The 13,622-nt window shown below is 42.7% G+C and overlaps 1 protein-coding gene across 1 annotated transcript in view; it reads left to right on the top strand.

Moving 5' to 3' along the window:
- Positions 1–12,871, top strand: part of LOC123765604 (probable glutamate receptor) — a gene marked incomplete at its 5' end in the record, with an annotated part of 131,960 nt that extends 119,089 nt beyond the window's left edge. Inside the window, 2 exons of the mRNA XM_045754280.2 lie at positions 12,067–12,287; positions 12,573–12,871. Of these exons, the coding sequence (XP_045610236.2) occupies positions 12,067–12,287; positions 12,573–12,764 (413 nt within the window). The remainder of the gene's footprint in view (positions 1–12,066; positions 12,288–12,572) is intronic.
- Between the last annotated feature and the right edge of the window lie 751 nt (positions 12,872–13,622).

Raw genomic sequence — 13,622 nt, 5'->3', positions numbered from 1 at the left:
GTTAAAATTAACGTAGATATATGACCGAACCTAACCAACCCTACCTAACCTAACCTAACCTATATTTATAGGTAAGGTTAGGTTAGGTAGCCAAAAAAAGCTAGGTTAGGTTAGGTTAGGTAGGTTAGGTAGACGAAAAAACATTAATTCATGAAAACTTGGCTTATTAGGCAAATCGGGCCTTGAATAGTAGGCTGAGAAGTGCGTTCTGGCTATTAGGTACGACATATATATATATATATATATATATATATATATATATATATCGTACCTAGTAGCCAGAACGCACTTCTCAGCCTACTATGCAAGGCCCGATTTGCCTAATAAGCCAAGTTTTCATGAAATAATGTTTTTTCGACTACCTAACCTACCTAACCTAACCTAACCTAACTTTTTCGGCTACCTAACTCAACCTAGCCTTTAAAGATAGGTTAGGTTAGGTTAGGTAGGGTTGGTTAGGTTCGGTCATATATCTACGTTAATTTTAACTCCAATAAAAATAAATTGACCTCATACATAATGAAATGGTTAGCTTTATCATTTCATAAGAAAAAAAATTGAGAAAATGGATTAACTCAGGAAAACTTGGCTTGTTAGGCAAATCGTGCCTTGCATAGTAGGCTGAGAAGTGCGTTCTGGCTACTAGGTACGACATATATATATATATATATATATATATATATATATATATATATATATATATATATATATATATATATATATATATATATATATATATATATATATGTCGTACCTAATAGCCAGAACGCACTTCTCAGCCTACTATTCAAGGCCCGATTTGCCTAATAAGCCAAGTTTTCATGAATTAATGTTTTTTCGTCTACCTAACCTACCTAACCTAACCTAACCTAGCTTTTTTTGGCTACCTAACCTAACCTTACCTATAAGTATAGGTTAGGTTAGGTTGGGTAGGGTTGGTTAGGTTCGGTCATATATCTACGTTAATTTTAACTCCAATAAAAAAAAATTGACCTCATACATAGAGAAAAGGGTTGCTTTATCATTTCATAAGAAAAAAATTATAGTAAATATATTAATTCAGGAAAACTTGGCTTATTAGGCAAATCGGGCCTTGAATAATAGGCTGAGAAGTGAGTTCTGGCTACTAGGTACGACATATATATATATATATATATATATATATATATATATATATATACATATATATACATATCCGTGTATAGGGGGTACAACTACTGGTTGCGTTTGTAGGGACCCCCGACCTCGAAGATGACGACATGTAGCATCCAGCGGGTGCTTTGTTAGGCACCCGCATACACTCACATATTGTCTTCTGCGACGGCCCTCTTCATTTTTATTATTTTGTAATTTTATTTTATTTAAAACTTCATAACGCAAAAGGGTTACAACATTGGTTACATGAAAGATACAAGGCTAGTTGTCACAGAGTGTAGAGGTTCCGCCATCTCCTCAGATGGCTGATAAGAACCATGGATACAGTGTGCATTTCCTCTCTGTATCGCCACACTAAGGCACTGAAAGAAGAAACTGGCTCTATTTGTTTCAATTAGCTTAGAACCAAGCTCCTTAAAAAACTAGCGGCACCAAGTGTCTCTGTGGCAATGGGGACAAAAATGTAGTGGTAATCAAGATCTTTGTATTTACGAGACTTGGCTGCTTCCCGATGAGTAGCAGCACTGCCTGGATGTGCAACACTGAAGTCAACATAGGTATTGGCTAAAGTTGAAATAATCGTGATATACACGTTGGTCTGGGCGACCAACATGCTTCGTCAGAGTTGAGGGGGGATTAGGAAATGAGGTTCTCTCTATATCTCTGCTGGAAAACAGGCTGTGGTAAGGCTCCACTTAATAATGTAATTTACCTCACTGTGTCTAGCATGCCATCCTCCCGTGCATTGGCTGAGCAGACCATACCTGTCGGCCAGCATGGCAGAGGACCACAACAATTCGGAGGGCTTGAAGTGTGAGACACGTGACAGTTGCTGGCATTGGGGTTGCTAATATGAAGTCACCAGCATGAGGAACTGCTACAGCTCTAGTTCGGGCAGTGTCATGTGGTGTTGTTGCAGCTTCTAGGCCTGTTGCAGCTGCTTGGTCAACAATGGGGCTATCCTAGCTGGATTGCTTGTGAGCTGTATAAGGTGGTGGTTGGAGTGCTGATCCTGCAAGAGAGACCCATTTGGTGGCGCAGCCTATAAAGCTGGGATCTTGTACCACCTGCTTGTTGACCTAGGTAATCGGGTAGGGTTTCCTTCACCAGGTTATCCGATGGCATTGAAGAGGACAAAAACGCTAGTACAGCAATTTTTTTTTTTTTTTTTCCTTTTTGCAGGGATAATCCTGCGCGGGCCCTAAGCCTCTGGCTGGCCCACTAAGTGATGTTTGTTTCTGTTTTACTTGGGCGGAGTATGAGTATTTATGACTCGTATGGTCGCTTCAGTAAGATTTTGCCATATGTGTTTAACAACTTCTTCTGCTCTGTTGAATCTAAGTTGAAATCTTAATGGGTTTGTAACTGTGCACTGTGTTAGATAATGTTCCAGTGGTCTGACGGGCATGTCTCCACAGTGTTGACATTTCCTCTCATCTTCCGGAACCTGTAAGCCTATTTCCCATGCACATGGGTATCCAAGCCTGATGCGATGTAAGTGCACTTCTGTTGTTCTACTGCCCCCTTTCATCAAACTAAGTGGTACGTAGTTGGTTGAATTCTTGTACCAACCCGCAGATCCCGATGTTGCAACTGCTGTGTTGTGGTCACTGTACATCTTTTGCATTGCTCTGTTTCGAATTACTTTCTTCATCTGTGATAGACTCTGTGGTATGTAAATGTCTACATTTCTCCTCTTAGTAGCAAGTTTTGCAGCTTCGTCTGCAATGTCATTTCCTATTATTCCCACATGACTTGGCACCCAGTTGATAAGTACCCGTCGGCCTTGTCGTTTGAGTGTGTGCATGAAGGATAAGACATTTGTGATCAGATGGATGTTATCACATATGTGTTCTTGTTGCAAGGTTTCAATGGCGGTCCTCGAATCTGTATGTATGATAACATGTTGTCGGTGTTCAGCAAGAGCATGTTCCAAAGCCTTTTGAATGGCTAGCATCTCTATTTGTAAAGTCGAACACCTATTTGAGAGCCTCCAACTATTTACAGAGTTTCCTGCTTTAACTGCAGCTCCGGTTTCTTGTCCCTGCTGGTCTACTGATCCATCTGTGAAGTAAGTGAAGCTGTCGGATGCCATGTTTGCTTCTATATGCATCTGTGCAATGTTACGTAGCAGAAGAGGATTCGTCTGGTTCTTCTTTCCTTCAAGAGCCATAATCTTAAAGTCTGCTGGCAGAGATTCCCAAGGGGCTTGTATAACAAAGTCTGCATGTATTTCGTCGACACCCCTCTCAGTGACTGTTTTTGTTATATCGAATGTATTGATGGTGTTTATCGCATAATGGGTCCACCTGTTGCCATTGGAGGCTCTTCTGTCCATAGTGAGTGCTCCAGTGTTTATATCTTTAAGTGAACTGCTTGTTGACTAGATATTGACTAGACCGATTCCAGGTCTAGTCAATATCTTGGTCAGCATGCACGCAGCAATCCCTTTTACCCTTATTTGAATCGACGTTAGCTTTGTTTCTAGTCTTAGGTTCAGTATTTTAGTCCATCTGGGAGCTCCTGTTATGATTCGCAATGCATCATTTTGAAGAACCTCAACGTTTGCCCACTGACCAGGAGAAAGAGTGAGTAAGGCAGGCGCTGCATAATCAACTAGGGAACGAACGGCGTGTACGTAAAACATTCTCAACACTCTGTGTCCCGCTCCTAGACGGGGCCCTGTGATTGCTCTCATTATATTTATTCATGATTTTGCTTTCTCCTTTAGATATTGAATTTGCTTATTGAATGTCATTTTAAAATCGATCCACACTCCGAGATATCGATATTGTGTAACCCACTGAAGGTTAATGTCTTGAATGCGTAGGTGCCTGTCTGGAGTGTTGCCACCTAGTCTCATCGCCTTAGACTTGTGTGCAGATATTTTTAGCCCTAAAACACTGCATGCAGATGTTACTTTATCTAAAGCACCTTGAGCTTTATTTAGAAGTGAAGGACCTGTAATGACTAATGCTAAATCATCAGCATAGCTGAGCAATTTAACCCCTTCTGTAAATGTCATGGTAACAAGGTTTTCCACAACGATGTTAAAAAGACTAGGACTGAGGACTCCTTGTGGAGTCCCATTCTCGTGCAAGTGGTAGTCCGACACTTGTCCTTGCAACTTTACTCTGGCATACCTGTGACTTAGGTAATCGTGAATCCATGCTAGCATTTTTCCCTTTACACCTTTTTTAACTAAGGTGTGTAATATTGCTTGCGGGCTTGCAAGTTCAAATGCTTTTTCTAGATCAAGGAAGATCACTATAGCTGGACCCGAGTTAACTGTTCCTAGTAATGTCGCTATGCAGTTTGCAGTACCTACTCCTCTAGTGAAGCCAAATATGTGTTTATGAAGGTCTCCAGTCTTCCACAGTAGCCTATTTAAGACCATCCGTTCTGCAGTTTTACTAATGCATGATGTTAATGAAATGGGTCTGTAATTGCCAGGTTCTTTCGGCTTAGGAATCGGTATGATGTCTGCTTTCTTCCAAGAGGTCGGTAGTTTGCCTTGCTGCCAAGATGCATTGATGACGTCCAATATTCCTTGTTCTCCAGCAGGACCCGCATGTGCGATCATTGAGTATGTAATGTTATCAGCACCTGGTGCAGTGTCCTTACCACCTTTTTTGGCTCTGATTAGTTCCTGTTTGGTGAAGGGACAGTCACATTCGTCATTGATAGCGATGCCCTCATGAATGACTGTCATCCTCTCTTGTTTTAATTGTTCTTGCTGCCTTCGGACCATTGCAGGAAGCTGATATGAAGCTGTTCTTTCTGCAAATTGGAGAGCAAGTCTCTCAGCCTCCTACAATGGTTGAATACATGCCTGTGGCCGGGCTGGTCGACCTGATATAGTTTTAATCTGACCCCATATCTTGCCAAGACTACTATGCTCATTTAGAGTTTGACACCACTCAAACCATCTTGCCTCCTTTACTTCTCTAGAAACTCGCCTTGCTTCAGATATCACCGCTCTTAGCAGAGTTCTTCCGTCTGGCGTGGGGTTTCTCTTTAGATGTTTTCTGAAGATGTTGACTCTGTGGTTCTGTTCTTTAACTTCATTACTATAGAACCAATAGTTCTTTCGTTTTGTGTTTCCTGTGACAATGATTGGAATAGCTTTGTTTGCAGCAGCTGCAACGGCTTCCAGCAGATTGGTCTCGTGTATGTTCAAATCCTCAGGTGGCGTGTACGTTGCATACCATTTTCCAAGTTCTTCTTGGTATATATTCCAATTGGCCTTTCTTAAATTCCACCGAGGCTGTGCAGGTGGTGTAGGAGGTCGTGCTAGGTTTAGTGTTGTGACAGTAGCATAGTGGTCACTGGTGATCACCGGGTCTACTTCCCACTTCGCCTGATGCTGGAGTGCTGTTGAGATGAATGTAAGATCAAGGGAACCACCTAGAATGCGAGTGGGTTCCCCAGTGTTGAGAAGTGTAATTTCAGGTACTTCTCGCAGAGCAGCAGCTAAATGGCGCCCATCTGCATTGGCTGGCCCAGTTGCACCTAATTCTTTATGATGAACATTAAAATCTCCAGCAATAATTACATTTTCCTGCATGGCCAAGGCAAGCACAGCCTCTGCTTCTAGTTTACGTCTAGGGGGCTTGTAGACGTTGTATATGAGGAGCTCAAAATTAGCCATATTCACTGTTACTGCTAATACCTCTACTCCATCCCCACATGAAACTGAGTCTAGTTTCTTGCTGGGTATGGTGTTTCTGACTAGGGTCATTAACCCTCTTTGTCTCCCCTGCTCATACGGTATAACATAGTGCTGATATCCAGCTAATCTGAAGGATTTCGTGGCTGGGAAAAGAGTTTCTTCCAAAACGATTATATCTGCTTTCGTGCTGATTGCAGCCTCCTGAAGTGTGTGTTTTTTATTTCCAAGACCTTGTATGTTCCACTGCAGTATTCGTAATGGCCAGACGACGGTTTCGGTTGGTGTTGCTTGTTCTAGTAGAACTCCTCTTCGGACTCGACCTCTATATTCTCCGCCTCGCAAGTCGTATCGCTGCAAATCGGACTGCATTGATTGATCGTGGTCATCCCCGACGTTGTTGGAATCTGTGCATAACTGTGGTCCATCGCTATGTTGTTGGTAGTGCAGCATGTCGGACTGCATTGATTGTTCGTGGTCATCCCCGGCATTGTTGGAATCTGTGCATAACTGTGGTCCATCACTTTGTTGTTGGCATTGCTGCATGTCGGACTGCATTGATTGCTCGCGGCCGTTTCGTGTGTTGGTGGAACCTGTGCATCGCTGCTGTTCAATACGTCTTTGTTGGCGTTGCTGCATACCAGACTGCATTGGCTGTTGTTGTCTGTCTCTTGTGTTGGAAGATGCTGATGATCGTGGGTGGTCACTGCTTCTTGCAGTTGCTTTTGTGAATGTTGACGTTCTGGTGTCTTGACTATCCGACTGTTGTTGGTAGTCTGTATGTCCATGTTGCGTTGTTCGTCCTCTTGTGCTCCATCTTGTCTCGGACTGTCTATTTCTTGTGTAACTGTGGTCTGCTGCACGATCTTGTCCATTATCACACAAGTGATGTCTTGAGTCTGTTGCTGTGAGGCGTTCTGCGTCATCTGTAGGCAATTGATAATGGTCTCTGCCATGATCTTAACGATGTTTTTCAGCTGGACCTCGGTAAAACTGTATATCTGGTGTGTTGATTCCGAAAGTAATGGTTTTCTGCTCTTTTGCATTTGCTGTATTTCTGCAACACTTTTGCGTATATTCTGATTTGGAATTAACAGATTCGGGAAATTTTGTTCTGTGAGAGTGGGTGTCTGTTGTGGCTGTGCACGAGTGTTCCAGACGTTGGTGTTGGTGGATGTACTGCTGGTCAGTGTGTTGATCCTGGCCTGAGCTGTCTGCACTTTTTGTTTCCGTGCAGAGCAGGTTGTGCTCCAGGCATGATGTTTGCCTCCACAATTTGGACATTTGGCTGTTGTGGTCTGGTTTGCCTTGTGCCTGGCAATACAGTCTTTGGTTGGATGTCTCAGGCTGCACACTCTGCACCTCTCCTGTCCTGTGCAGCGTGACTGATGGTGGCCGTATTTCTGACACCTGAAGCAGCGTAGGGGTTCCGGGACGTATGTCCTCTGTCGGTATGTTCCCCAATTTCCAAGACTGAATGTTTCTGGCACATGTCCCATGACGGTCACCAGAACCTGACGTGTCGCTGCCTTGTCTACTTTTGTGCGGCATCGTTCCGCAATCAGGATTTGCTTGTGTTCTAGTACTGGATCCAGGGGAAAGTCGATTGGGTATCCCAAAAGCACGACTCGTGTGCGTCTTTCTGAAGGGTCCAGCTTTACCAAGCATACAGGTTTCCCTTGCAGGACTCTTACTTTTTCTAAGTAATTTGCAGTCTGTTGGTCTTGTGGTGACATTATTATTTCTCCTTTCAGGTTGACTGTAATGGAAAGTTTGAGCTCTGGTTGTTCTTTTTCCATTGCCGTTACTACTCCATATGCTGTAGGAAAGTGGTCTGTCTGCATGATCTTGAATTTTGGAAGATGTGCAGAGGCTGGCAATGTCTGGTGTGAGACTGGTGGTGACCTCCCCTGTCTCATACTGCTGTCCTGCGGCTGGGCTGTGGAGAGAGGAACATTGTCTGACACTGGCTGGTGTGAGACTGGTAGTGTCCTCTCCTGACTCATACTGCCGTCCTGTGTCTGTGTTGTGGACAGAGAAGCATTGACTGACACTGGCTGGTGTGTGACTGATGATGTCCTCTCTAGGTCCATTACGTCTGCTGACTTGCTGGTAGAAGCAAGTGGTAAAGCCTCGATAGCAGTTTTCTTCGGTGCCTACTGCACATCGGTCCACCGTCCCTCCTCGTCGGAAAGCTGCTTCCATTTCCTCTTGCTCTTAGCCTTCCCCACGACTCTCTTCACGTAGTGAGAACCGAATCACTGCCCTACCTAACGCCTGAGACACTCCTAGGCCTGGAGAAATTCATTCCCCTCCAACGGAGGTCGTAGAATGATTCCTGCAGGTGGAATCAGGGATACCAAACACCTAAAAGAGCTGTGTGGTCTACCTTTCCTTGTCAGGCTCAGTACACCTTCTAAGGTGCCCCCTTGTGGCACTGCCCGCAGGGTATCGCCTCGCCCTTCAGGGTAGGACTCTAAGTGACCTGGTCAGTGATACGGTCCTCAAAAAAAAAAAAAAAAAAGTGCGGTACGAGAGTTTGGGTCGCCTGCGTACTGGGTTGCGCAGAATACCAGTCAGTTGGGCAGCAGGTAATCAACAACGTTGGTCCTCTGGCAATTGTAGACAAAATCGGAATCGTTTCCTTAAAAACAAGATATTGTCTGGGTCTTGGAGTACTGATGTATTCTTCCTCACAAAACCGCGACGAATGGAGCTGATGGGTGCTCAGAATCGTGAGTTTTTCCGGGAACAAATCCGTGTGCGGCCAGCTAGCAATGGCGCCGGCAATCCAATTTGTGTTGATGTGTGAACGCCGAAGTCCCCATGTTTGACAGGAAGGGAGGCTTGTTTCTACTGTGAGTTGCTGATAGAAAGGTTGAGGGCTTTTTCTAACATTGATTTCAGCAAGCTGGAGCACTCCTCCAATTTGATGTTATTGAACGATGGCGAACATCTAAGACAGGACAGCATCTGATGATGAAGTAGAGTGCATCAATGTCTTCAATCCTCTCATTCATCCGCTTCATGTCAGCGATCTTCTTACCAAATACCTCATCGATGGCCTTCCCTCAAAGAGGAGCTCCTAGGAGTGTGCTGTCCTCAGTGTTGGTTATATGGATATCCGGCAAACACCCTACATTTGCTCTGTTATATGATATTTGGTGGAGGTTATTTTACATTTGAAAGAGTTCAGGGTGAGGCTTAGACTTTCTCCTTGCTCCTGAATTATTCTTATGTCCTTCAGGAGGAAGTCTGGGGAGCCAGCTAGAGTAAAATCGTCCAAAAACGAAATGTTCACCTCACTGGACCGGGTATCAGTGAATTTCTTGGTGAATTGGCAGAAAAGAAAAGGAGCAAGGGGGTCACCCTGTTGGATAGCTTTTTTTGTGATTCGATTTCATGTTCCCCGAATAATAGAGTTAGATTCTTGCTGTAACAAGAGTGTACAAACGTGTAGAGGGAAGGAAAATCACGATGAACCGCACTGAGTACTGCATTCCTTCTTACCAGGTTGAAAACATTTTTGAAATCCAGTTTTAACAGGGCCTTTTCTGCTGTAATGTTAGCAATGTAGGTTCTAGCTGCATGAGCCGCTGACTCACACCCTTGGGGAATGACAAACCCGAGCTGTTTTGGCTTCAGTATGTCTGCTTCTGCCTGGCTAACTGTTCTAGCTGTAGCTGCAGCGACGAAACGCCGAAGTGAATTTCCTACATCTATTGGTCTGATTGCTCCATCCATTTCCTGAGGGCACAGGAGCTAGCAGCAAAAAGTAAACTACCGTATGGTCTCTAGTATGTTGCTAGCAAAACATGTGTTGAAAAATCTAGTCAGTTCCACCAGGAGGCCCTGAGCAATGTCTCCCAGAGCAGGGTTGAACATTTGTTTGATGTGATTGGGTCTAAGTCCTGTTTATCCTGGTGGGGAGGATAAAGCTGCTTTTTGTACCACAGATTCGACCACACACAGGGGTTCTGCTCTGGTGAAACCGACTGATGGAATATTGTCATCACGTGGAGCTCTGGGTGGGTGTTTATCTCGCAGGGCTTGTGCTATATTGGTATCTCTGGTGGCAGCTGTGACCTCGCTGGTGATGACTCTTATTGCCCCTACAGTGTTGCCTTCTTCTATTTTCTTGCTGACTGTGACTCTTAGTTTGGATGCCTCGGTTCTGTTGTTGATACCTTTCCTGCGGTGGGTGTTTTTGGCACGGGTGGGAAGGGGTACCTTGTTGTCCTCTCTAGGAAAACTATTTATAACCCTAATGACTGAGGAAGCTAGCGATTTGTCTCTCCTTGCAGGGACAGCTAGGCATATTTTACAAAACATGAGGACGTTGAGCCATGCTTGGGTTGTTCCGGGAGATTCATCAACCTTTTACAAGAGGCTGGATAGTTTGGTTGTTGCTTGGGAACGAGCAGCTTTGGGGATGTGTTGCAAGGTTCCAGCTGATGTTGCTGTATTGGTTTCTAGTAGGTTCTCTGTCGAAATGCAGCTGTTGGAGGTGTTTTCCCTGACTGCTCGTGTGGGACGTTGATTGATATAATCTTTTTGAGAGGGCGCCACGTACCTGGACATCATGTTCCGTTGTGGGAATGTTTGCACAAATTCCCGTTATTTTTAAGATACAACACCCTGACACACACTTTGCATGTGCCTTGTATGCTGCTGATTGGTGGCACCTTTTGCCTGAGAGAAGCCTGGCTTTCTGCAGTGACCTGCGACATCGGCGGGCGTTCGACGGACGAAGAGAGGGAGTGCAGACACGGACACAGGTGGTGGTGGTGGTCAGCTGGCCGTGACAATCACCACTTGCATTAGTGGTGATTGTAAGCTTGAAAATTGGCCAATTGAAACACACAACAAACGCTTAGGACTAATCTGTTCCGAGTCCCGGTGCCAATCTGACCGTTTCCAGACTCTTTAATCACTCCTCAGGAGATAAGGCACTGCATTTTGATAATAAGATAGTAGCTTTGCTGTATAATAGATTCACTTGCAGTGTTTGTTAGGATTAAGATGATCAGGTACCAATACACTCTACACATCGTATTTAGATATATGTATCAGTAATTAGTTCTGATTTGTAGTTCAGGAACTCTCTGAGTATCTTAGGGAGTAATCACTGGGAATTTAGATTATTTTGTGCAGTATATTCTCGCTGAAAATGTCTAAAGCACCATCACGTTTGTACACTGTTTGAATGTAAACACAGATCTGGCCTCGGGCGGTGATGTGCGCTTGCGCTCCCAGCCGGCAGCCGCATCCTCTCTCAGGGAGGGAAGCCTTCAATGAATATTGATTAGTTTTTTTTATTGTGTATACAGATTAATGAGATAAAGTGGGATTATAGGATAAATTTATATTGGATTTAATGATTATAGGTAGTACTTATAGTACAAATATAGTCTTTATTACGGATTTGTAATAAGCATCACCGGAAGTCAAATGATGTTCCAATTGTTTATTAATTAACATAGCTCCTTGTCGAAGCTTCTAGACCCTAGCTTGAAGTTACATGAAAAAAGTCACGTAGGCATCCATAAGGCACAGTGGCGGACGTAACCATTATGATGTCGTCATGGAAGTAGGATCTAGTTGACGTATGATACAAGAGACGAATCTGATATGTTCTGATATGATTAGATGTAGGATTCAGATGTGACATAGAAATAATCCATTTCTTAGATTATAATAAAAATATAGTGGGTGGAATTTTCCACAGGTAGAGTGATTTTCGTCATTTTCAAATATTTCTTTCCAAACTGGTTTAATGCAATTAATAATATTATATTATAATAAAACATGAATTAGTGACATAGTTATGTTAGGCTTGCACTGAAGCCCAATGATGGTTTCAAGCTTGGCCCAAATGCACTTTGGCTGTTGTATTGGAATTCTACTTGCAAAGTTGCACTTCAAATGCATAACAAATCACCTTTATATGATGTATCGTTAAGAAAATCAGTATAAGTCATGATGGGGGGGACTCGAACCTGCACACTGGGTGCTCCCAAGTATATGCCATGACATTGATTTGAGCATGTTGTGGCCTAGTTGGTTTGGACGATTACGTGTGAGCATTCAGGTGTGCGGATTCAAATCCTCATCATGGCTTCTACTGATTTTCTCATTCATACATCACGTTAATATGATTTCATTGTGCACAGATACATTATCAGAAAGCATAATCTGCGCATGCAAAACATACTTTTTTAACAAATAAACTATTCGCATAGATGTGTTGGAATATGATGGTGACTGGTGGTGGGAGCGGGTGGTGTTGGCGGTGTGGGGGCTGGTGACGGTGGTGTTGACGCAGAGCTACGCCGGCAACCTCATGGCTCTCCTGGCTGTCAGACACATCTCCCAGCCCTTCCAGTCCCTCCAGGACGTGCTGGACGACCGCTCCGTCATCACCATATGGGAGAAAAACTCGGCCAATGTGCAGTTTGTGCGTGTATGTAATCAAATACTTATGTACTCATAATTATTTATAAGTATAAAACAATACCATAAATAATATATCAATTTCGTAAATTTCTGTCCCTATTTGTTCCAAACTTTACAGTTGCTTTGAATTCGTACTATTAGTGACCTAATGAGCATTAATAATCATACCTCTGTTTTTTTATATATTTGACCTGCCTTGCGATGTATATGTAAATATCAAGCATTATATATTAAGAAATATATTTAAATTATTAATAATGCATAAATATAGCATAATTATCCAATTTTCCAGAATATTAAGTCTGGAATATACCGAGAGATTGCGGGTCTGGAGGAGAAGGGTCGACTCATATACAAGAGTCAAGCAGAGTTTGGTGAGAGCATCGACACCTTGGTGAGGAGAGGTGACCACGTCCTCATGGAAATCAGTTTTGCCTTAAAGATTTACGTGTCTCGTGATTTTACAGTTTCAGGTATTTTTTGAATGACTTAGATCTTATATAATTGTACTTTCACAATTGCATGATATCTTGAGAACACATATATTGAACAACAACCGATCCTCTTGGTAAAATAGTACATTTTGTTACTATGTGGCCAATCGAATAAATAATAATGTAATGAGCAAACAGAAAGTTTAATTTGGTATTATTTATTTTATAGAGCATAAAAAATAAAGCTAAAATCCATACATAAATATTCCTATGTTAGGCCTCTGCATAGGCCTAGGATGGTTATATTAGGATAGGTTTCATGAGCAACATTGAAAATCTTTTCTGGTAGAAATCATAAAAGGTACTAACAGTCATTTCACATAAAACGGGTAATTTGATAATACACTAAGGTAAAAACCAAAAAAGTAAATGAACATCCCAATCAGGGTTGTTTATCGTACTGTGTACTGACGTGCCATACTGGAGAGCAGATGCGAATCTAATTTGTATTTACAACGGTTAAAATTAAGACTATTGACACACAGGTTAATCAAGGCTGCCGCGATCAATCTTCGCTCAATGAAACCCTTGTTTCAAAACATTTTAGTACAAAACATTTTGCCCCTCTTAAGTCGATAGCATGATCACATAAACTGGAATGTAAATGCAATGTGTTAGAATACTGGGCTGTACAAATTGAGTAAGAGTGTTGTTTTGAACATGAGGAAAGGGATTTACCTGTTTGGCCGATGTAAACACATGCACAATCATGTTATGGAATTGAATACAAACAATCTGCTGCAGTCGGGAGAGAGTTCTTAATTAAAATGGACCTAACCATTTGACTGCTTTTGAATACTGGATAAATATTAAAGTTTTGAGGGCTGGGTATCCAAAATTTTTAATTT

The sequence above is a fragment of the Procambarus clarkii genome, chromosome 30 (assembly GCF_040958095.1).
Source record: "Procambarus clarkii isolate CNS0578487 chromosome 30, FALCON_Pclarkii_2.0, whole genome shotgun sequence".
Classification (NCBI taxonomy): Eukaryota; Metazoa; Arthropoda; class Malacostraca; order Decapoda; family Cambaridae; genus Procambarus; species Procambarus clarkii.
This window is presented reverse-complemented; position numbering and strand designations above follow the sequence as displayed.